Consider the following 22957-nt stretch of genomic DNA (forward strand, 5'->3'; position numbering starts at 1 on the left):
CTTTTTAAATATCATTATTGTGTTCATTGGTGACTTAATAAAGTGTTTATACTTTATGTGCTTCGTAAGTCGTTGATAATCTCTAGTGAGCGAATCTTGTGAACCCAGCTTGTTTAGTTAAAGAGTAGTTGTCCCAACCATACTTGGCCAAAAGTATCAACATTCCAAACAACACTCAGTGGGTTAGCTTGAAGTGGTTGATGTCCAAATAATACATAAGTTTTTAGCCAGTAGAGGTTGTGTTCCAAACAATATTCAAGGCTTTTAGCTATGAGTGGTTATGCTCTAAACAATACTCGGAGCTAGCAGTGGTTACACTCTAAACAATACTCAGAGTTTTAGCCAACAATGGTTGCATGTCCGAATAATACTTAGATTTTTACTCAAGAGTGACTGAGTTCTGGATAATACTCAATTTGTGACTTGTAGTAATAGTCTACATTGTGAAACTCAATCTATTGATTAAGATCTAGATGTAGTTTTCACTTTCAGACAAACCAATATAAAATTATGACGTAAATCTTCCTTTCCATTTTCTTTGTTCATTGTATTTTATTGTATTGCTCTAACGAAAGATGGAGAGCTTTATGAACCAAGTTTTATAAAAATAAAATAAAATTACATATCATTTGTAAAATAGAATTATTGTCTAATTATACATCACAATATGATACATTGTGAAATTTAAAAAATGCTTAAAAACATAGTTTAACTCTCCATCCTTGTGTTTTTGGCTTGTTTTTTTTTTTTTCACATAAACATATTCTTAGCATACATGTACAAAGTCCTTTGATTGCAAGTTATATTATTGTGTCAAGATGTACTTCAAAAGAAACAGGTCAACTTTACTAGCATTAGATGGTCTAACAATTTTGCAAAAAATAATGTTTTATATTGTAGTGCATCTTACTCAAAGTTCTTATATCTTCATATGTCATGTAGTGATTTCTCGAAGAACATATAATTGATTAGATAGTCTTATAGATAATGTAATACCTTAAGTTTTGAAAAATCATCTTTATCCTTATCATACACGAGAGGACATGGTTAGTCTGTCGAAACTTAATTATTATGACTAACACACTTAGATGACTAACTCTTATCAAGTCTAGACTAGAAAATTAATACTAGATTACCATTGAGATATATTTTCCAAGTCTAACATAGTGACATTTAAGAATATTTGTGTTGCATTTACTACATGCTAGTTGAACTTAAAAAGTAGTCAAGAATTAGACATAGTATTATGTTCATATAAATCAATACAAAATCATATGTGTTTTTATCTATTTTACTTTCTTTTCTATTTTTACTTTACACAAATGATGAACTAATCTTGGACAACATTCTTAGTTTTCAAACAAATTCAAAGTTTATCAAATTGTGATATGTCAAGTTGAAGGTTGATAGATTCTACTCGTGCTAAGAGTCATTCCAACCTAGCCCGACTCGAAGGGTCCAACTGAGTCAGCTTGCAACGAGGATAGAGCTAAATCAACCCAAGTTTGATTCAATCCTATCTATCTTGATCTTAGACTTACTTAAATAAGTTGGTCCATGGAGGGTTTAAGGGCTATTTTGGCTTTGTGAGCTTTTTCTTATGTGGTCCTTTTGCCCTGGATACTTTTTCTACCTTCACCCATGTGGTCAAGGGCCAAGCCATGTGAGATGGCCAAATTAGCATGTCTAGATATGATCATTTAACTTCTTAATCTCACCAACCATTAACCATGATTTTTATAATTTTTTTTAACGTTCTTGCAAACTAAGTATAAAATTAAAACATCTTTCAAAAATTAAAGAAAAAAGTCTAGGAACAAAATCTATCTCCACTTTTACTTTTTCTTATTTTTTATAATAATTAATTAAATAAAATTAGAACATTGACATAATTAGCAATTTGGTCACTGTATTTAAGTCTTTGATTTGTTTTGGTTTCCATGTTTGATTATGACTTGATTGAGCCTCAATATTTGTTAAATAGAGTCAATATGGATTAAATTGACACTAATATCATTTGGAAGATGACCACGTGCTAGTCCAATAAAAGATTTAATTAGTAATTTAATCTCTATATTTTTTTTAACCCAATTGAGTCTCTTTATTTTTTACATGGAGACAATATGGTCTCTTTTTCGTTAGTGTTGTCTTCCATGAATCCTAGGAACAAACATCCCAAGTCACAATTGGATTCATGTGCCTATTTCTGACAATGCAAATAAATATCTTGGATCTATGTTCTAAGCGATCTTGATGATATTATGTCATCAAAGAAGGAGTTGGAAAGGGGAGAAAAAGGGTTTGGACTCATAGGTAGTCACTTCCTAATGATATTAATACTGATTTCAGCTAAGGGATCACATTATCTCTATTTTAAATAATATAGGAACTCAAATAGATAAAAAAATAATATAGAAACAAAATGAAGCATAGGCCTAAATAGAGAAACTAAATTACTAATTAAATCTTTTATTAGATAGAGATATGATCATCTTCCAAATGACAATACAATCAATTTTACAGAAGATACAAATATTAAAACTCAATTAAATAAAAAATAAATAAAAAACCAAACAAATAAAAAATTTAAATATAAAAATTAAATTGCTAATATTTATCTAAATCAAAATTTTCATTATTTCCTAATCATAATTATGAAAATAGTCAACATTAAAGTATTTTCCAATAATAATAATTCTCAAGTAATTAATCATACTGGATCTGACACTTAATCAGTCTGAAAATCCATAAATTATTGCATAATTTTTTCTTTATACAAGTCAAATTGTTTAATCATATTTTTGTTTAATAACGCTAATTACATCAATATTAAATGAAATCACATACGTATGTTTTGCAAAAGAAAAATGTATACATAATAAAAATTAAAACACGCTTATAACAAAAATTATGATAAAAAAGATTTATTATTATTATAATAAATGTAAATAGATGCGTTAATTATTTTGCAAATACAATCCCTTCATTTTAGAAAAAGGAAAGTTGAAAAGTAAAAGAATAACCTTTTATTTTTACAAAAATATAAATTTATTATAAAAAAAAACCAACTGTATTAAGTGGGAAAAATAATTCCAAAATATAAACACGTGACATAACTTTTAGACAAATTTATTATAAGTAAAAATAGGGAAATTATGTACGACCTTTAGTCTAAGACGGCATCCACCCACTTACTTCTTACAAGGTCTACGGTAGATTAGTTCAAAAGGGAAAAATTGATTAATAGCATAATTAAAAAGTATTAAAATAATATTTCAATAGTTGTGAATTAATTTAATTGTAAATAATTTGTATTTAATAAACTACAAATCAGTTGCTTGTATGTGCAAACTAACTCAAAAACTTCACCCAAAACTTTTATTTAAATATATATATATATATATATATATATATATATATATATATATATATATATACTGAAATTTCATATGTTACCTTTTTTTTATAACATTATGGAATTATAAACTTACTCCTTTTAATAAAGCATTAAATAAATAAATTAGAAATGAATAATATTTCTTTTCCAATATTATTATCATACTTGTAAAATACAAACATTATCACCTAGTTCGATTTTTTAATTTTATACAGAATTAAATAAAAAAATATAACTAATTTTAAAATAATTGTTAAATAAAAAATTAAAAAAATAAAATATGTATGAAAAATTATTTTTTAAAATTACTGTTAAAGACAAAAAATTTTTAGAATAATAGTTAGAAATAAATTATTTATAAAATAATAATTAAAAATCTTTATATATTTTAGTTTTTAATAGAAATAAATATACTTAAATGTTTCTTTCTCTAATAAATAAAAGAACCAATAGCAAAAAAAGTTATGACCTTCATTCAATGTATTTCACATTTTAGTCAATTGTTTTTTTCAAAACTATTAACATGTTTATAAATTTAAAATGGATTCAAATACGTTTATTTTTGCCTTTCTTTTTTACATCAAACTCAACTTTTGTTTATATACTTTAAATTTAGATTAATTAGTTCTCGTGGATTAAAACTACGTAAACTTAGTCCTTTTATGGTAAGAAAAAAAATCATTACTAAATATTAAATTTAAGTATAATAAATAACACATATCATTTATATAAATTCAATTCTTTTATCAACTTTGTCATGGTTAAAAGTTGCCACTAAGTATTAAATATAATTATAAAGTTATTAAAATCACAAATTTTGAAACTTGAAAGCTTTAATTTACCAATTTGAAAGTACAAGGATGAATAGAAAACAAGGTAGTGTAAGAAAATTGACAACTATTATTTGTTGATGACATTAATGTAATGCAATAATGATATAATGATATAATATTAATTCAAACAAGCGCTTTCATCAGCGGCGAGCAATTCCAACAGTGAATTTTCAACGCGATTTTGCAGAGCTTCCGCGTTGAAACCATCCAACGTTCTTAACCTTAAATTCGTTGTCTTCATTTTCTTCTTTCTTTCGTCTAATTACATTATCTTCTGCAGGTACCAAAGTTTCTTCCTTTCTCCCTCTACCTTCTGTTTTGGCCATTCTTTGTATCTTTTTTTTAATCTGTTTTTCACTTTCAATTTTGTGACTCTCCTTCGGTTTTAATTGCAATTTTGATTATTTCAGCATAAATTCTATGAACTTGGTTCATCGTAATTTCAAAATTGAATTTTGAGTAGAGGGTTCGCGGTATAGAACTTGATTTTGATCTTTGGATTTGTGCTTGTTTGTCTTCCCGGGGTGAAATTGATACACAAAATCGTTGAGAGAGAGAGAGAGAGAGAGAGAGAGAGGATGTTTGGTTCAAAGAAAACTCCATTGAGAGAGGCTAAACCTAGCTCTGTTGGTCCTGTCCATAACCCCTTTGATTCTGATGAAGAGTCAAAAGATAAAAAGTATAATTCCTCTAAGAAGACTTTAACCAACGCCAACCCCTTTGATGATGATGTTGAAGTCAGTGGCCACTCTTCATCATCTTCCTATGGCCTTTCTTCTGCACATAGAAATAGGTATAAGAACGATTTCCGCGATTCCGGGGGTTTGGAGAGTCAATCTGTCCAGGAATTGGAGAACTATGCTGTTTACAAGGCTGAAGAGACCACAAAATCAGTGAACAGTTGTTTGAAGATTGCTGAGGAAATGAGGGAGGATGCTACCAAGACTCTGGTGATGCTGCACCAACAGGGGGAGCAGATTACAAGGAGCCACCATGTTGCTGCTGATATTGATCATGATCTGAGTCGGGTATCGATCTTGTTATTTTCTCAGTTTGTTATTTTCTCAGTTACAGCTTCTTCATCTTCTGAAAAAAATTGTTGCTGCTTCAATTGGTATTCTGCACTACTCTTTTGACTGTTTCGTTGATGTATTTACAGGGAGAAAAACTTTTGGGAAGTCTTGGTGGCATGTTTTCCAAAACATGGAAACCGAAAAAGACGGGTGTGATAACTGGCCCAGTTAATTTTGGAGGTTGGCATTTTCTCTCTTTTCATCTTTTTAATATCAACTGATTTGGATTGCATGATAATTGTATTTGTTATGTGCTTCACGATGTAGATGATCCTGTGAGAAGAAAGGGCAATCACTTGGAGCAAAGAGAGAAGTTAGGATTGACTTCTGCCACTAAAGGCCAATCGAAGTCACGGGCAGCACCTTCTGAGTCAACAAATGCAATTGAAAAAGTTGAGGTTCGTATTGATTCGATGAACATTTAACTGTTCGTGTTGAAGTCATTTGAAGTGCTGAACATGACAAAGCTTCAGTTTCTTAGTACTTCGAAATGTGATTAATATCTGAATATATGTTCTTGTAGTATTGTTATGCTTCTGCTTGTTCTTGATGACCACCATATCACTAGTGTGGAGCCAACCATTTTGTTTAAAAACACTGACAGTTTTGCAACTATTTCAGCACATAAACAATCTTATTCTATAGTCAATGTTTGTGCACTCTGGATACTAATTTTTGCTTTGTGACTTTCTATCTGCCTTGTACAATATTGTAAGAAATTTTGTCAGCATCGAATTCAGCTAATGACTAGAATGTCCTGAACAGGTTGAAAAGATAAAGCAAGACGATGCACTGTCAGATATAAGTGATCTCTTGGGAGAACTGAAAGACATGGCCATTGACATGGGATCTGAACTTGAGAGGTAAGTTTATTAGATTCTATGATCTCTCTAATTTTACCAAACAGAGATTTTTTGACGCTGGCAACAATGTTTGGTCAGGAAGTACTCCTAGTTAATGATTATTCAGAACCGTTTCACTTATTTGAAGATGTCATAATTTATACTGGTTTTGGTAATGTTGCAGGCAAAATGGTGCCTTGGGTGATTTTGACAATGATATGGATAAGTTGGTGATCCGTGTGAATGGTGCAAATCAACGTGGCCGTCGTTTGCTTGGGAAATAGGGGTGTATTCCATGAGACTCATACTCATTTTTACTTTGCATTTTTCAATTAAAGGAGCTTCCATGTTCCAGGATACTGGTTTCAAATATAGTAATGTACAATCCGCTTGTGAGATATTTGTCTCTGAAATATATATATAGTATTGATTGATTTCTGAGATTATTTATGATTCTATCATCAACATCGTTATTCCTTTTCTGGGCATGATTCATTCTATATAACTCGTATTTTTTTTTTTTACCAGGAAGTTCATATTTCTGTCACAAAAAATTAATATTTTTGTCTTGAAGAGTTTTTTAACTATGAGGAGTTCTTCGTTCTATTTCTCCTTTTGTTTTGGCATAACATCATGTGGTTTTGCTCTTCAGTGCTTTGGTCTTTCCAGAAATTCAAATCAATTTTCTCTTCTTGGTATTCCATCTGAATAATAAATTATTTTTGTTAACTTGTTGCGATAAATTTCCAAATTTCAAATTAAACCATAGGAAACATGCTAATCTAACATCTTAACAAAATAAAATTTAAAATCATGCCTTCTCAGTCTGGTTGTGCTGTGCCACCTTTGTCTCGGGTTTTGGGCTTATATTTAACTTTATAATGGGCTCCGTATTTACTAAGCCCATACATAGGACCAACTCCACCTCCATAATTTCAACATATAAACTTGAACATTCCAAATTTGTCCTCTGGTTTAGGATTTTTAATTTCAGATTATATAATATGAAGACTTTCTAGAATGTGCAATTTGGTTTAGTTTGGATTAAGTAATATGGAGACTTTCTAGAGTGTGCAGTTTGAAATACAAATTTGTATTTTGAATTGTATATTCGAATACAAATTTGTAGATTGTAATCCTAAAACCTCTACACCAATCACATACTCGTTATAGTTCTATATTTTTAACAATACTTTAATTTTTTTTTTTCTGTTTTTCTTACTCAATGTAATTTTTTTGTTTTTTAAAAATACTCAATACAGTCTCTTCCATTAAATAACGTTAATTTTTTAACTGAAATCTACTAATGTAATCATCCACTACTTTTAGATGAACTGAAATCTACTAACGTAATCACTCACTCTTTTTAAGGGCTGTCCAATCCGAAAAACAAAATGGAAACAATGACATTAATACTAATCTAACGAAAAATATCACATTAAGTAATTTTAAAACATATAAAAACCATACTAAGTCAAAAATAAATTAAGAAAAATATTAAATCATTATTACAAATAATAAAATCATAAATACTACTAAGCCAAAGATTTATTCATTTTCAAACTCTAAAAGTGAGTGATTTTAATCTCAATATACTGACTTTTAGTTCCCCTAGAGAGACTAATATACGAATTAATGAACAAATCTTTCAGAAAGAACACATAATCACGACATTTTTAAGAACCAATAGCACATTTAGCTCAATCTCCATTCATTATGTCCGTAATAGATGATTTTTTTTTTAATCCAAGAGATTCCACACAAGAGAATAAAAAATTAATATAATTTATTTATACTCACAAACTTGATTACAAACTCTTAACCACACTAATAAGACAATTATTAGTCAACCATGTTGATATCTTCCAATGGACATAAATGGAATTTCCTAACTAAGAGTGAAACAAAATCACTTCATCATCATTGGACTTCAAACTAAATTTTATCAAACAGTTTACTTACAACTAGATGATACAACTTGCATGTTCATTCAAATCTAAATTATTGCAAGGTGTTAACTTTCATGTGAATCCAATAATAGCTCAGTACTTACAATTACCATGAGCTTGCAATTTCATTAGTCCCAGTGCCAAGTTATTTGCTATAGAAATGTTCAACTAATGCTTTCTCTGTGTAGCACATGCTGGAGCATCAAAGTTGGGGTATACAATAAATGCAATGGACAAAGGAGTAATGTATATTGGAGATCTCACATTACTACTCACTGGATCCAACCTTGGAAGATCTCCTTCATCTGTTAACTCCAGTGGAATACCATTAAGAACCATGGTTTGGCTTTTGAGATAACCATCTTTTGGAGTTAAGTGGTACTCTTCCCTAAATGTGACCTCTGACCCTTTTGTTCCTACCCAAGAAAATGTCTTCTTCAGTTTATCAAAGAATGAGTTTTCCTTATGGATGTTTTTGGCTACTTCATTTTCAATACTTGCACTCGCAGGGTTTCGAATAGTGAGAGTAAAACGTGTCTCATTACTTAAGTTGATTAGAAGTAATGTCACACCAACCTGTAGAATGAAATTGATAAGAACTAGAAATATGCTAAAAACCTACCATATCAGAATACATCCTTCATGTGCCTTATAGAATGTTAAGTCATATACTATAAAGCTCAGGTCCTAGCAGATTCCACTTAAAAAGAATTTCTAGTATATATATATATAAGAGTGACAGAGTCACACACCTCTACACAAATTTTCCAAAATTTATCACCAACAATGTTGTATATAACAAGCCGTCAAAGACAAGGAATCAAATATTTTACTAGGTGGATGGGCTAAAATTCAATTTGTTAAAAACTTTCGAGTCTATAACTTCATGTGACATATTCTTGACTCTAATGGTTAAATTTGAATATCAGGTGTAAGTGTGCTAAGCTTGATATGATGTTATATTATGTTTGATTTTATGGTAGTTGGAATGCTAATAAAAACATCATATATAGAAAAGCAAACCAGATAGTAATGTGATTCAATAGCTATCCAAGTTGAACTAAAACTAGGGAACTTACCCTGTCTTTTGAACAATGGGCATATGCGCGTAAAAAGGGAGAAGAAACATCACTTGAAACTGCAAGAACCTTCTTTCCCATTAATCGATGCCACAAAAGTGCACTGTTTAGGAAGAAAACCAGAAACCAGGTTTAGATATGCTCAAACATGATAGCACAAAACTTCAAGTGACCTTGAAGAAAAAATAAAAGGTATTCCTTTTTTTTTTTCTTTTTACAATTATCTATTTGTACTTGCCTGTAGTAGTCAGGATTGGGAGTGAGGGTGGTGGTATTAAGAAGTCCATAGTTCCCTCCAATTAGGGTCTGCCTACAATAGACTTTAGTGTTGTAGCTGGATGCTATTCCAAGTTGATCTAAGTACCTAAGTCATTTCAATTTCAAAACTTACAAAGAATCACATCACTGGTAATTGTTTTTGCTAAATGTAACAACATAATCTGTGCTTCAGCTATGAAGAAGAGGAACAGAAAATGATGGAAGGAAATCACTTACCAAAAGCTGTTAAGAAAAGTATTAGATACATGATTGCCACCACTGTTGTATGCCCCACCAGCTTCTCCTACCCATGCAGAAGCCCAAGGACCATATGTTTGAATGGTTTCAGAAAGATTGCCAAAAATTGATTTCACTCTGCTTAAGCGTTCAGGATCTAGAATCTTCCTTTCAAGATGCTCGTCACTACCTGAAAGAGATATCAACTCAGAAATTGATCATGAATGACAAAGAACAGTATTTTTCCAACACGTAAACAAAGTGTATCATCTTTTGTACCACACAAGCTAGTAAGGTTAAATATTGAAATAAATATATCAATTGCCAGGGCATGTCTCTAGCATTTATGAGAAAAATAAATTAAACAGAAATACTGAGTGTATTGAAGTATATGAGCAGGTAGTTCTACATAGGAAAATTTCATGTTACCATTCGTTATTAGCATAATAATCTTTGGGTAGCTGTGAAGACAATCAAGCAGATGAGGGGCAGCTAAGACGTGTCTCTATGTAAATTAGCAAATCCAACCTTCGCATATTAGCTATCTGGATAATGAGTTTTGTCAAAAGAGGTCGATCATACTCTATTTTAGTAAACTCTTGCAATTATTTGGTTTTTCAAAAGTGCAGCACTTTCCTTTTAAATAATGTAATATATATGATAATAGACCTCAAGCTTGCCTGAACAAGATTCTCCGTTAAGCACTTCAAGGAGAGAAAAATAAGAACAAATGTAATAAGGTTCTCCGTAAGCTAAAATGAGCTTATATATTATAAGCTAATGTTAGCTCGTGGACAAACTAATTTTAATTTTTTTATTCTTTTAAAAGTGTTTATGGAAAAGTTTGTCCAAGCACATCCACCAATCTATGTTGTCATGGAAGAGAAGCAATGAACATGACTTGTTGCCTCAACTGATAGTAACTCAAGCAAGTGTTTTTGTTAGAAATTAACATTATTTTCAAAGAACAATGAAAAGAAAAACTTCTTTATTTCACCAAACATACCAAAAATGTTAGCAAGAAACACTGTCCTTTCCACTAGATCATTTCAATTACAAGTCTCTCAAATCTCAAAAACACTCCTCTTTTCTCTCTAAGCTTTCTATTAAAGGGCTGCTTTACGCTAACTACCTTATAATTGTATTTTTAGTTTTTCTTTTAAACCTCCCATAATAAACCTACAATCATGTCTAGTTATCAACTTGCTGTGCTTGTACTCGCCAAACAATACCACCCTCAGAAATAACTTCTTTAAGGTTAGAATCAAGAAATCTATTTGGTATAGTATTCCAACGTGGATTCCTTAAATGTTTTTCCCTTCCATTGCACTGACACTTGTACTGGTTCATCATTTTTTACCGATCGTTCGATGCCTAAAATGTAAGCCGGAATTAACACATATGTCCTTGAAATTCTAATGGAAGCGCAGCTTCCACTCAATGATCCCCTATTTCCTTTTTGAGCTGAGATACAAGGAACATAAGATGCATTTGAGCTTGATGCAGGAATTGTAATTTAAAAGACTGATTGCTTAAGAACCAAATATGATCCATAGTAACATGTTGACAGCTTGGGATGAAGCTTGTTAGACACAACTCCATCTATGTGGCCAAATTTCTAGATGCATCAAATCACCTAGTTTGATCTTGGAAGGTTTGCGATGAACTTTAGTATGAATTATCATTTGAGCTTGTTCTGCAAGTGAAACTTCAGTTGTCTCAAAGTCTCACTTGAAGAGGTTTTAGATAAATGAAAACAGTGAAAAAACTATCACTGTTACTGTTTTACCATTGTTTATATAAGAAAAAATAGGCAGAATACAAAGAGTCATCAGTCCTAACCCTAACCCTAAAGAAGGGATCCCATACATGATAATAAAAAAACATTACATTTCAACACTCCCCCTCAAGCTGGAGCATATAGATCATATGCTCCAAGCTTGGAACATATAAATTGAATTTTAGGCCCTCTTAAAGATTTAGTTAGAATGTCTGCAAGTTGTTCATTAGAGATGACAAACTCAGTAACAAGATCCTTGGATAGTAATTTCTCTCTAACAAAATGACAATCAATTTCTATATGCTTTGTTCTCTCATGAAACACCGGATTGGAGGCAATGTGAAGGGCTGCTTGATTGTCACAACATAACTTCATCTGCTCATTTTCACAAAATTTCAACTCTTAAAGGAGTTGTTTAATCCACACTAGTTCACATGTAGCTAGAGCCATAGATCGATATTCCGCCTCTGCACTAGATCGAGCAACAACACTTTGTTTTTTACTTTTCCAAGAAACAAGGTTCCCTCCAAGGAATACACAATACCCTGTGGTAGATCTTCTATCAATTGGACAACCAGCCCAATCTGCATCACAATACGCTACAACTTGAGTACTTCTCTTGTTCTCATACAACAATCCTTGTCTTGGGTTCCCTTTTACATATCTGAGAATGCGAATCACAGCATTCCAATGATCAATGTGGGGATTTTGCATAAATTGACTTACAACTCCCACTGGATAAGAAAGATCAGGTCTTGTTATAGTAAGGTAGATGAGTTTTCCAACCAACCTTCTATATCTCTTTGGATCTGAGAAAAGTTCACCTTGATCTCTTGTTAACTTTTGATTTGAGTCCATGGGGCTATCAATGGGCTTGCAATTTGTCAGGCCTGTTTCCTCCAAAATATCAAGAGCATATTTTCTCTGTGCAATGATGACACCTTCTTTTGATTGTGGCACTTCAATGCCAAGGAAATATTTAAGACGACCCAGGTCTTTGGTCTGAAAGTGGCTAAACAAATGGTTCTTCAATTGAGCAATTCTAGTGATATCATTTCCTGTGATAACAATATCATCAACATAAACCATAAGATAAACACATTTGTCAGGAGAAGTATGACCATAAAATACTGAATGATCCGCTTCACAACGTTTCAATCCAAAATTCTGCACAACACGACTAAATTTACCAAACCAAGCTCGAGGAGATTGCTTCAAGCCATAGAAAGAACGATGTAACTTACAAACTAACCCCGACTCCCCCTGAGCAACAAACCCAGGAGGTTGCTCCATGTATATCTCCTCTTCCAGATCACCATGAAGAAAGGCATTTTTAATGTCCAACTGATACAGAGGCCATTGGCGAATGGCAGCCATAGCAAGGAAAAGACGAACATAACTGGTTTTAGCCATAGGAGAAAAAAGTATCACAGTAGTCAAGGCCATAAACCTGAGTATACCCCTTAGCTACGAGACGGGCTTTGAGTCGATCTACAGCACCAGTAGGACCAACCTTAATAGCATAGACCCATCTACACCCACAGGCTTCTTATCAGGAGGAAGAGAGACAAGTTCCCAAGTCCCACTGTGTTCAAATGCCTGCATTTCATCAATCATGGCTTGTCGCCATCCAGGATGACCAAGTGCCTCATCAACATTCTTAGGAACCTTAATGGTAGACAAGGAGGAAACAAAAGAGAAATATGGAGGAGACAAACGATGATAACTCAAAAAATTATAAATAGGATGTGGATTACGAGTAGAGCGAATACCTTTTTCGAAGGGCAATTGGCCAAGTATGATCGGAGTCAAGAGAAGACGAAGAGGATGAAGGATCCATGATTCGAGAATCTGGTGGAGAAGGATTTGAGTCCCAGGGGTCTTCAGGCAAGGAAGGAGTCCTTGGAGTGCAGCGCTGATATGTGAGAAGAGATGGTTGAACAATGTCATTGCCATTTTGAGTGAGAGGTTGAGTTTCATGGATAACCAAGGGATCACAAGATGGTAAAGGAAGGACCTGTTGAACAGATGAACTCTCCTCCATGGAGGATAAGAAAAAAGGTGTGTCCTCAAAGAATGTAATATCAGCAAACATATACTACCTTTTGGTTGAGGGAGAATAACATTTATACCCTTTCTGAAGGCGAGAATATCCCAAAAAGACACACTTAATAGCCTTTGCAGAAAGTTTATCAAGACCTAGAGAGACATTATGAACAAAACAAGTACATCCAAACACACGTGGAGAGACACGATACAAAGGATCATTTAGAAAAATTATCGAGTGAGGAACTTTATTTTCAATAGAAGAAGAAGGCATCCTATTGATTAGAAAACAAGCAGTGAGGACTGCATCTCCCCAATGATGAACAGGAACATTAGTATTCAACATTAGAGAGCGTGCAGTTTCGATAAGGTGTCTATTCTTTCTTTCGGCTATGCCATTTTGTTGTGGAGTGTGAGGACATATTGACTGATGTAAAATTCCATGGGAAGATAAAAATGAGAAAAACGCAGCAGAAAAATATTCCTTAGCATTATCACTTCTGAGAATTTTAATTGTCTTCCCAAATTGGTTTTTAATTTCATTAAAGAAGAACACAAATATGGATAAAAGTTCAGATCTTTCTTTCATTAGATAAACCCAAGTACAACGAGGGAATTCATCAATGAACGTTACAAAATAGTTAAAACCAAAAGAAGTGACACGACTTGGTCCCCAAACATCAAAATGAATAGTAGAAAAAGCAAAATTACATCGTGTCTCAGACTTTTTAAGGAAGGAAGATCTAACATGTTTTCCTAACTGACACGATTCACAATCTAAGGCTTGAATGTGTTTGAGACTTGGAACCATCATCTTCAACTTGGACAAACTTGGGTGACCCAAACGATCATGCAAAAGTTTTGGGGATGAAGTTGCAAAACAGGATACCGAGGAGCTTGGTTTTAGGAAATAAAGTCCCCGTGACTCATGTCCTTCTCCAATCAGACGACCCGTACCATGTTCCTGTATAGCAAAGGAATTAGCAGTAAAGATTACAGAACAATTTAAGGAACGAGTCAATTGACTCAAGGAGATTAAATTGTAAGGACAATGAGGAATGTACAAAACAGAGTTTAAATTTAGTGAAGGAGATAAAGAAACTTTGCCAATTCCTTGAGATGCCACTTTGGATCCACTTGCAACAGTAATAAAATGAGGAATTTTGGGAGAGGAAATGGAGGAAAATGAGAAAATGTTACCAGAGACATGATCGGAGGCACCTGAATCAAAAATCCATGGACTAAGACCTTCCACAGATTGAGAAATGCATGCAGTTGACATTGAAGAGGATGGGCCAGGATTGTTGGATTTCTCAGATTTGTACCTCAAAAATTCTTGGTACTCTTCATCAGAAAATCTAGATTCTGAGTGATCAGACTTGGACACATGAGCAGCTTTATCAGGAAAACCATGTAAGGAATAATACTTGTCTTGGGTATGGCCCATTCTATTACAATATGAGCATTGAGGACGCCCACTTCGACCACCACGTCCTCCACGGTTGCTTCGACCTCCTCCTCTTCCTCGTGGTGCTACCGTTGCTGAAGTTTCAAAAACATCAGTTGAACTTTCATCTTTGACCAATGTAGGTACACGAAGAAGTCTAGTAACTAAGTTGTCCATTGAAGGAATTTGATCACCAGCTAAAACTTGATCACACACATGATCAAAAGTCGAGTGCAGGCTCCTCAAAATTAAGACCATGTAAAACTTATCAAGTTTTTTTGTTGATATCGTCTAATGAATCAGCCACAAAAAAACTCTTCAATTCTTCTACTGCAGCCCTAGCCTTTCCTATATGAGAAACCATATCATGATTCATTTGCTTGAGTGAGGCTACTCTTTGAGTTGCATCAAAGAGGTGCTGAATGTCGTTAGCAAAAATGTCTTGTGCCCTTTTCCAAAAAGAGAAGCATGTCTTGTAAGGTCTCAAAATGTCCAAGACCCCTTGCTCAACCGATTGCCATAAAACAGCACACAACTGAAAATCCAATTTCTACCACTTAGGTTTCTTTTCCTCTGAAATAGTAGAGACCTCTTTTTCAAGATGACCATGATAGCCTTGACCAAGAAACCACAACTCCACCGAAGCTGACCAAGAGGAGTAATTTTTCCAGTTCAGTTTTCCAGAAGTAATAATAGGAGTAGCTAATAGAGAAGGAGTCATTCCAGCAGTCGTAGAAGCCATTAAAACAAACTTAACTTTTGAGAAGAAACCCTAGGTACAAGCTATGGCCACCGAAACAGAAAAACAAGAGCACAAATAGACCCAGGAGGCTCCGACGAGTCGAACGACAGTGGCGCGGCGCAATTCCGGAGCCAGGAAGGCGGCGCGTGGTGAACACACGCTTGAAGGCCGCCGGAGAGTGGCGGCGCGTGGTGGCGCGTGCGGAGGATTCTGGGGACGTGACTTGCGGGGATGGGTTGCGCTCCTTGAGGCGCACTAACCCTGACTTCGCCGGAGTAGACACGCTGGCGGCGGCAGTGGACGGCACGGCGGACAGTGGCGGAAGACGGCGGACAAGCGGCGGACTCGACAATCACTGTGACAAATTCTACCCAAAATTTTAGGTTGCTCACAACAAAATGCTAAGATCCTATTCAGTCTCGGTATTGTGGATGATAGTGCCTACTCATCCTCAATTTCGTGCCTTGTAACATGAATAACTCCTGCCACTCATAAAAGTTGGGTCATAATCACTTCCAATAGAACTCGGCACTCTGAAATCAAATTATTTCCAAACAAATATTATGGCAATAGATTGACCTAATATGGGTGTGAAGAAGATGTTTGTGAAGAAGGTTGATAACAACGATGACACAATGCTGACAATATTTGTTCTCAATGCTTTCCGGCTTTCAAGCAATCCTAAGTCTTCTAATTTATGGTTGGCTTAATTGGACCAATAAAATCAAGTACCTAGGCTCTGTGTAGAAAATAAATTCAAAAAAGGAAGAATTTATAACAAAAATACATAGTTTTGGAATATTTGTTCTATATGTGCAAATCCAAATCGGGCAGATCTTTACTCAAAGTAGAGAAGAAACGTAAAAGGCAGATCTATGTGTGAGAAAGAACATTGTTTGTGTTCATAGATAACTAAAAGCGTACACTCAAACTTGTAACTATCTTAGGACGCTAATCTCTTTTAATGAGCAAAACATTGCGATCTTTTAGATCATAACCTTTGTTTATCGAAGTGTGGATCCAAACAACGCTCATGCTTAGCTAGGTGTGGCTTTGTCCAAACAATACTTGTAGTTTAGCTAGAAACAATTGGGTCTAAATAGTACTTGTATCTCGCATTAACTTAAACTTGATCAGGTTGATCAAGAATTGGACGTAGTCTGTGTTTTAGATGAACCAATATAAAAATACCTTACGTAAATCTCTCTCAATTCTTATCTTTTCTATTGCTTGTTATTTATCTACAACTAACTTAAGGAGGAGAATTTTAAGAAAACATGTTGTCTAAAAGAAGTATTTAACCGTGTGTTTGTCCTATTGAAGTTGTGTATAACGAGCTTCGTGAAACTCATCTTTCATGAGAAACAAATATTAAACTTTGTCTTAATGTGGTTTTCAAGACAAAGCTTTGTAAAATTTTTTGGAAATTTTAAATACACAAAAATACACAATTCAACCCTCTCATCTTATGTATTTGGCTTGTTTGCACAAAATATAAGCTAACATCTTCCCTTATGGTGTTGGGTATTGGTAAGGGTTGCAAAAGCCCTGTTTGAGATGATGTTGTTAAATGTTTACTATTTTGGCATACATGACAGGATGCCACATATTTCGTTACTAAAACTTTTCTGGATTATGATTTGGACCAAAAGCTCTGCCAACAAAGATTTGCATACCTTCGCTTGATGAATTAAGGATATAAAAGATTCATGGCTTCTCTAATCTCTGACCTCATCTGACCCGAAGGAGGCTTGGCACATTGACAACCCAGAGAACAATTTCCTAACCCCTTGCCATGTTCATCAAACTCATTGGATGAGTGTGCACTAAGCACGCTTCTTTGAGTGTCCATTGGAGACACAATTCATGTTCCACCTTTGAAAAGAAAACCTGAATTAGGTTCCTCATACAAAGGTCAGCTGATGAGTTGTGTAGTACTCTTCATAGCCTTCTTCACGTCTTATGCAATTTCCAGGCTTGAATCACATCTTTTTGGTCTTGCGAATGATACTATTTTCACATATTCTAATGCAGTTCTGCGAGGAAATACCCCATCAATTGATCTTCCACAATGTCTGATTTGCTTGAGACACAAAAATTTCAAATTCCTAAATGAAATCTTCCACACTCATTGTCTGTCTTATCGTAGCAAATCTCTCAAAATTTGTGCTTTGTCCACTGCCTCCAAATCTCCATCAGTGTTCACGCAACATCCTTCTAAGAAGGATTCTTCAATTTGGTCACCAGTATTTGAACCAATGATCAGTATTTTCTTCCATGCTAATGAGGTCTAAGCGCAGTTTTTCCGACCTTTTGACATTTTGTATTTCAAAGAATTGTTTTGCCCTTGCTATTCATCCTTGTGGACCCTTCAAAAAGTAAAGCCTTTACTTCTCTCATGTTCAGTATGCTTTCTTTCACTAGAGTCATGTTTGTTCTCAGGTCTTCAATCCCCTTCCTCTGTTCACCAACTCATCTCTCTAAAGCACTCACTACTTTTTTCCATTATGCCACTTAGATTCAGGAGGTTGGACCAAAATAGTTAAGAATCAGCACTATTTCTATTTTATAGAATAACAGTGAAAAGAAGATAAAAACGTCTTTATTTCACCAAACGTACAAAATTTTCTACAAATGAGGACTCTCCTTTCCACTGGATTATTCCAATTACAAGTCTCTCAAATCTCAAAAACCCCCTCTCCTTTTTCTTCTGAGCTTCCTATTAAAGGGCTCCTTTTATCTAACTAACTCCTAGCTGTAAAAGCTACCTTCCAACTGTATTATTAGTTTTTCTTTTTAAACCTCCTATATTAAAGATGCAATGCTGTCTTATTATCAACTTGTTCTGAGTGCTCCTGCCTAACAAGATTATTAACCACAAGAACTGAGAAACGGAAGCAAAGGAAGGACCTCTAGAGATTTCAGATTATTAAACATTTGTCAAGAAGACCTACAATAGAAAGAATTAAGGGACAGTCAAACCTGGGCCCAGATTGTATAAATGATGAGTCAGAACATTGATTATGCCTGAACCAGAAACCTGTAGAAGCTTGTCATACCACTGTCTTTCATAAAATCCTCCAGGTGCCACAAGTGAAGGCTTGAACTTGGCGTTCTCGTACAATGTTCCTAGAATTTGCTTAAGCTTTATCAAATCTTTCCCATACTGTGCAACCCCAACACTTGCACCAATGCCCTTACCACTCAACTCATTCCCTACAGCACCAGATTCAAGAACAAGGTTAAATCAAACAAAATTAAACACAACAAATAACCCTTCCACTTGTTATACATAGTCCTACCAAGTTCCCATGAATCAATCTTGTATCCTTTTGAAACAGTGTATTTTATAAAATCATAAGCATTTGTGGGGTCCCAGGTTCCTTCCCAAACATTATGACTAATCTGGTGCTTCCCATGGAGTGCATTCAAGCCAAATGTCACAATGGCCCTGCAAATACCAAACTCCAGTTAAATTACATCACAGCTAAACAATTCATCCCTCATCCCTTTCTTCTTTCCCTCTACCATTACATAATGCATATAAAGATGTAGTATACTAATCATGCATGTGTGACATTTGTATTCCATGTCTTAATTTATTTAGACAAAGTCATGTAACAGGAATGTAATCAAGCCAACAGACCATAGACTAATATGTCAGATATTCGCCAGAAGAAAAATCTACACCAATAATTGCAAAAATGGAATCTAGAAGCTTCAATAATTAAAATAATTAAAGCATCTAGAGAGTGTGATAACCAAGCTATTATAATATGCTTTTATTTGCATGGTCTTGTGATCAAGAGTGGTAAAACAACTTAGCGATGCAATTATAGAGACTATTATACCAGCAATGCATATAAACTGCATGTTATTGGAACAAGAAACTGAGTTGGTAGAGTCGTATAAGCTTTTATTTGCATGGTTTTGTGATCTAGAGTGGTAAAATAACTTAGAGACACATGTAGAGCCTATTACAAGCAATGACTGGATATAAACTGCATATTACTGGAATAAACACCTAATTCATTAGAGTCATTCAAAACAAAGTTTAAGGAAATAACTAAGAATGCCAGTCGTGAGTCTTAACTACCAATGAAGGGATGTCCACTAGCATATACTTTTGTGATAAAACATTTAAACAGAAGGAGACACTCCCTTCAGCAGCTATTATGTTAAAAATATGACCCAAGCAAATTAAGGTCATTACTTTGTTAAAGTACCAAATTAAATAACTCATCTTATTTTTCATACTCTTGCTTTTAATTGAAGGAAGAGAGGACAATGGAGGAGGTGAACATAGTTAAGTCTAATGTTAAAATTCTCACCCTGTCTCATTGAAAAACTGATTCAGCTCATCCCATCTTGTCATGTGTAAACATCCCTTTGAAAATCCAAACAATCCACCTTCAATCTTTTGCAAGGGATGACAGGGAGACTGCAAACTTCCTACATCATATATAACCTGGTCTTGCAAAGAACCTCCAAGTCGTATCCTCAATGGCTTGAGTGCTATCATGCAACCATTACAAAAAGAATAACACCATGCTTAACATAATTACTCCAAAGCTAAAGATATTCATAAAGACTTTCTAGATCATACAGAAGTAATGCAAATATACACACACCTTGGATGGCCTTGGCAAGGAAAGGACGAGACAAGTCCTGAAAAATCAATCCACATTGAAGTGAACGAGAATAAAACAGCTTAATTGGTTTCCATAGTTCTAAGTAGGACTAGAGGGGGATGATAAATTGTAGAGAGTGTTTCATTTCATTTGCTATACAAATGAATTTTAAAATACTCACCAAATTTACAACAGATGAATATCCCCAGGGGCAATGGTTGTAGTCACACTTGTCATGAGGCCACCAATCAATGGTGGCACAAATAAAGTTATCACCTGTTTCAGCCTTTATTTGAGCTCCATCCACTAGAAGCGAACCATGTTCAATTTCTTGACTTAAATTGGCTTGAACAGAAGCCAACAAAAGAAACAACGCAAGGTGGAATCTCATTAGTTGAGCAACTGTATAAGCTGCAGCATCCAAGTTCAACACAACTAATCCAAATCAACTGCAGTAGAGGATATAAAGAAAATTTAGACTCAAATCTTCTCATGCTACATAATTGCAAAGCATTTAAATGAACACTACCTAATAATTGCTCATGGTTAAATTGTTGAGTGGAAACCAGAAGATTACAAGGGGAATATATATATGATTGATTGTCTAATTTCCTGAAATGAAAAGTAAAAGTGCTCATAATTATTTTCAAAAAAAATAAAAATAAAAATAAAATGAAGTGAATATTATGAATACCCCAAATTGATAGTTTCAAAACATAAGTTAGAACTACTTAGTTGACGCAAACAACAGTGAAGAGTAGCAGTGGTGTCCTATCATGCTGTGTCCCAATCATGATTAACAGTGTCTAAACAACTTTGTTGTAGCGAAAGGCAACTAAAAAATTGAGAACCTCTTCTCAAAATTTGGAGCACTACAGAAATAATTTCAAAGTCAAAATTCTTACTATGATAGAAACCACACGTTAATTAAATAATTAATTAACAAGGTCAACCGGAGACAGAGAAACCGGAAGAGTAACAACAACAGATATATTTTATATATACAGAGATCGAGATCCAAACGAGACATCAAAAAATTGTGAGATCATGGTATTAAATAAGAAGGTGCAAGGTTTTAAAACTTATCACTGATTTCAGCCAGGGTATCAAGATTTTAAAAAATTATTGGTGACTGCATCTATCACATTGGTTTGTGACAGTATTGAAGATCACGACAAAACTGTGACAGTAATTTAAAATCTTTCAAAATGTGGAGTGAAATGAAGTGGGTTTGACCTTCCTTGACTGGTTGATGCAAAATGTGGAGCTATGAACTAAACACACAGGACAAGAAGAAGAGAACCCAGAAAAGAAAAATGAAAAACAAGAAGAGGGGGTACAGAAAGGAGCAAACTTTGGAAATGGTGAGTGTCAACTGGAAGCTTCTTCTGCCATTGATGAGTCTCAAGTGTGTGAGTGAATTAATGGCGGAAAAAGGTGCTTTCTTTTCTTTGGTTTTCAGTGTCGGTAGGCTGAATAAATAATTAAAAATTAAATAGAAAACATTGGTCCTTGTGTTTCAGAGTGGAAAGGATAATAATGTGACTATTAGGCTCCTTTCTTTCCTACGTTCCTTCCTTTTCTGTGCTCTCTGAGACTGTAGAATCTAACTGAAAGTTGCACATAAAATAAGATAAACCGCACAGCATTAACTATTATTAATTATAGGGGAGAATTATTGTTCCATTATCCTCACATGGCTGCTGTATAGAAAAGGCTATGAAAAAAGTAAGAAATTTTAGAGAAAAATAAAATTAGAAATCCCTTAATACTCTTTTTGTTTTTATGTAATGGAAAAAGAAAATTTAGTAATTACTAAATACCAGACATTTTTCCGTTAAGAAGATCATATATAAGTCAACTTTAATCAGTATAAGTTATTAATTGTTTCTCGTATTTGTAGTATATTTTATTAAATATTTCAAAAGATTAAATATTTTTAGTTATACTCTCACCTGATTTATTTAACCCAATCTAATCTTATTTTTAAGTATGAATTATCACTACTTTTGGAGTTTAAAAATTGTGAGTTGATGGTGATTTCTGGAGTTTAAAAGAGTTAAATTGTCACCTTTCAAATCAATCAATCAGGGTGTTTGAAGATGGTAAAAATCATCTCATCATCTTGAATATTGTTCCAAACTTAGCAAATTACGGGAAGCCTTGGAAAGATTCCTATTAGGGAAGGGATTCTATGAATTTCGGTAATTTGTTGGAAGATTTAGGTTATGTATGTTTCAAAATATGAATTTAAAGGTAGAGTGAACGTACAGAGGTACTTTAGTTTTAAGAGATAAATATGAAAAAATTTAAAAGAAAAAATTTATCAAATTTTGTAAATAATAGGTTAAATTATACTTTTAGTTCTTATTTTCGTAACAAAATTTGAATTTGGTCTCTCAATTATTTTTTATCTCAATCTGGTCCCTATTTTGGAAAATTTGACTCAATCAAGTCCTTTCCGTTAGTGGTGGAGTAACGGTGTTAAATGGGATGCCACGTATCAGCTTCTGGATTTTTTGAATTTTTTTTATTTTTTTTTTTGATTTTTTTTTTGAATTTTTTTTTTACTTTTTATTAATTTTTTTAAAATTTTTAAAAAAATTAAAATTTTGCCACGTGTCAAGCTGACATAGTGCCACG

At 33.8% G+C, this 22957-nt stretch overlaps 3 protein-coding genes across 8 annotated transcripts; 1 reads left to right on the forward strand and 2 right to left on the reverse strand.

Annotated features, from left to right (window-relative positions):
- Positions 1 to 4338: 4338 nt before the first annotated feature.
- LOC114164260 (SNAP25 homologous protein SNAP33-like) lies at positions 4339 to 6591 on the forward strand. Of its 2 annotated transcripts, XM_028048862.1 has the most exons (6): positions 4339 to 4510; positions 4641 to 5258; positions 5390 to 5483; positions 5571 to 5701; positions 6069 to 6166; positions 6330 to 6591. In XM_028048862.1, exons 2-6 carry the CDS (start codon positions 4809 to 4811, stop codon positions 6427 to 6429), a joined length of 873 nt encoding a protein of 290 aa, XP_027904663.1. In that variant the 5' UTR covers positions 4339 to 4510; positions 4641 to 4808; the 3' UTR covers positions 6430 to 6591. The 2 variants fall into 2 exon arrangements, with proteins under 2 accessions (XP_027904663.1, XP_027904662.1); XM_028048861.1 differs by having other exon boundaries at positions 4358 to 5258.
- A 1362-nt stretch (positions 6592 to 7953) lies between these two features.
- Positions 7954 to 21919, reverse strand: LOC114195991 (heparanase-like protein 1). Of its 5 annotated transcripts, none has more exons than XM_028086456.1 (11): positions 21669 to 21916; positions 20844 to 20926; positions 20496 to 20763; positions 20315 to 20351; positions 20015 to 20198; positions 18986 to 19134; positions 18666 to 18899; positions 9669 to 9858; positions 9412 to 9537; positions 9174 to 9276; positions 7954 to 8670 (listed from the first exon to the last, which is right to left on the reverse strand). In XM_028086456.1, the coding sequence occupies exons 3-11, from the start codon at positions 20703 to 20705 to the stop codon at positions 8263 to 8265; spliced, it is 1641 nt and encodes a 546-aa protein (XP_027942257.1). In that variant the 5' UTR covers positions 20706 to 20763; positions 20844 to 20926; positions 21669 to 21916; the 3' UTR covers positions 7954 to 8262. The 5 variants fall into 5 exon arrangements, with proteins under 5 accessions (XP_027942257.1, XP_027942260.1, XP_027942261.1 ...); XM_028086459.1 differs by having other exon boundaries at positions 21551 to 21868; XM_028086460.1 differs by lacking the exon at positions 21669 to 21916 and adding an exon at positions 21009 to 21172.
- Positions 10115 to 18659, reverse strand: LOC114195992 (uncharacterized mitochondrial protein AtMg00810-like). Its single transcript, XM_028086462.1, has 3 exons — positions 17360 to 18659; positions 14695 to 16165; positions 10115 to 14458 (listed from the first exon to the last, which is right to left on the reverse strand). The coding sequence occupies exon 3, from the start codon at positions 12892 to 12894 to the stop codon at positions 11851 to 11853; it is 1044 nt and encodes a 347-aa protein (XP_027942263.1). The 5' UTR covers positions 12895 to 14458; positions 14695 to 16165; positions 17360 to 18659; the 3' UTR covers positions 10115 to 11850.
- Positions 21920 to 22957: the final 1038 nt, after the last annotated feature.

This window comes from Vigna unguiculata, chromosome 9, assembly GCF_004118075.2.
Source record: "Vigna unguiculata cultivar IT97K-499-35 chromosome 9, ASM411807v1, whole genome shotgun sequence".
NCBI lineage: Eukaryota > Viridiplantae > Streptophyta > Magnoliopsida > Fabales > Fabaceae > Vigna > Vigna unguiculata.

Coding starts and splice junctions, on each gene's coding strand:
- LOC114164260 (XM_028048862.1), top strand. CDS start 4,809: ATGTTTGGTTCAAAGAAAACTCCATTGAGAGAGGCTAAACCTAGCTCT. Junction 5,259..5,389: donor TTGATCATGATCTGAGTCGG/GTATCGATCTTG, acceptor ATGTATTTACAG/GGAGAAAAACTTTTGGGAAG. Junction 5,484..5,570: donor TGGCCCAGTTAATTTTGGAG/GTTGGCATTTTC, acceptor TTCACGATGTAG/ATGATCCTGTGAGAAGAAAG.
- LOC114195992 (XM_028086462.1), bottom strand. CDS start 12,894: ATGGCCTTGACTACTGTGATACTTTTTTCTCCTATGGCTAAAACCAGT.
- LOC114195991 (XM_028086457.1), bottom strand. CDS start 20,705: ATGAGATTCCACCTTGCGTTGTTTCTTTTGTTGGCTTCTGTTCAAGCC. Junction 20,199..20,314: donor CCTTGCCAAGGCCATCCAAG/GTGTGTGTATAT, acceptor GTTGCATGATAG/CACTCAAGCCATTGAGGATA. Junction 9,277..9,411: donor CCCAATCCTGACTACTACAG/GCAAGTACAAAT, acceptor CTTCCTAAACAG/TGCACTTTTGTGGCATCGAT.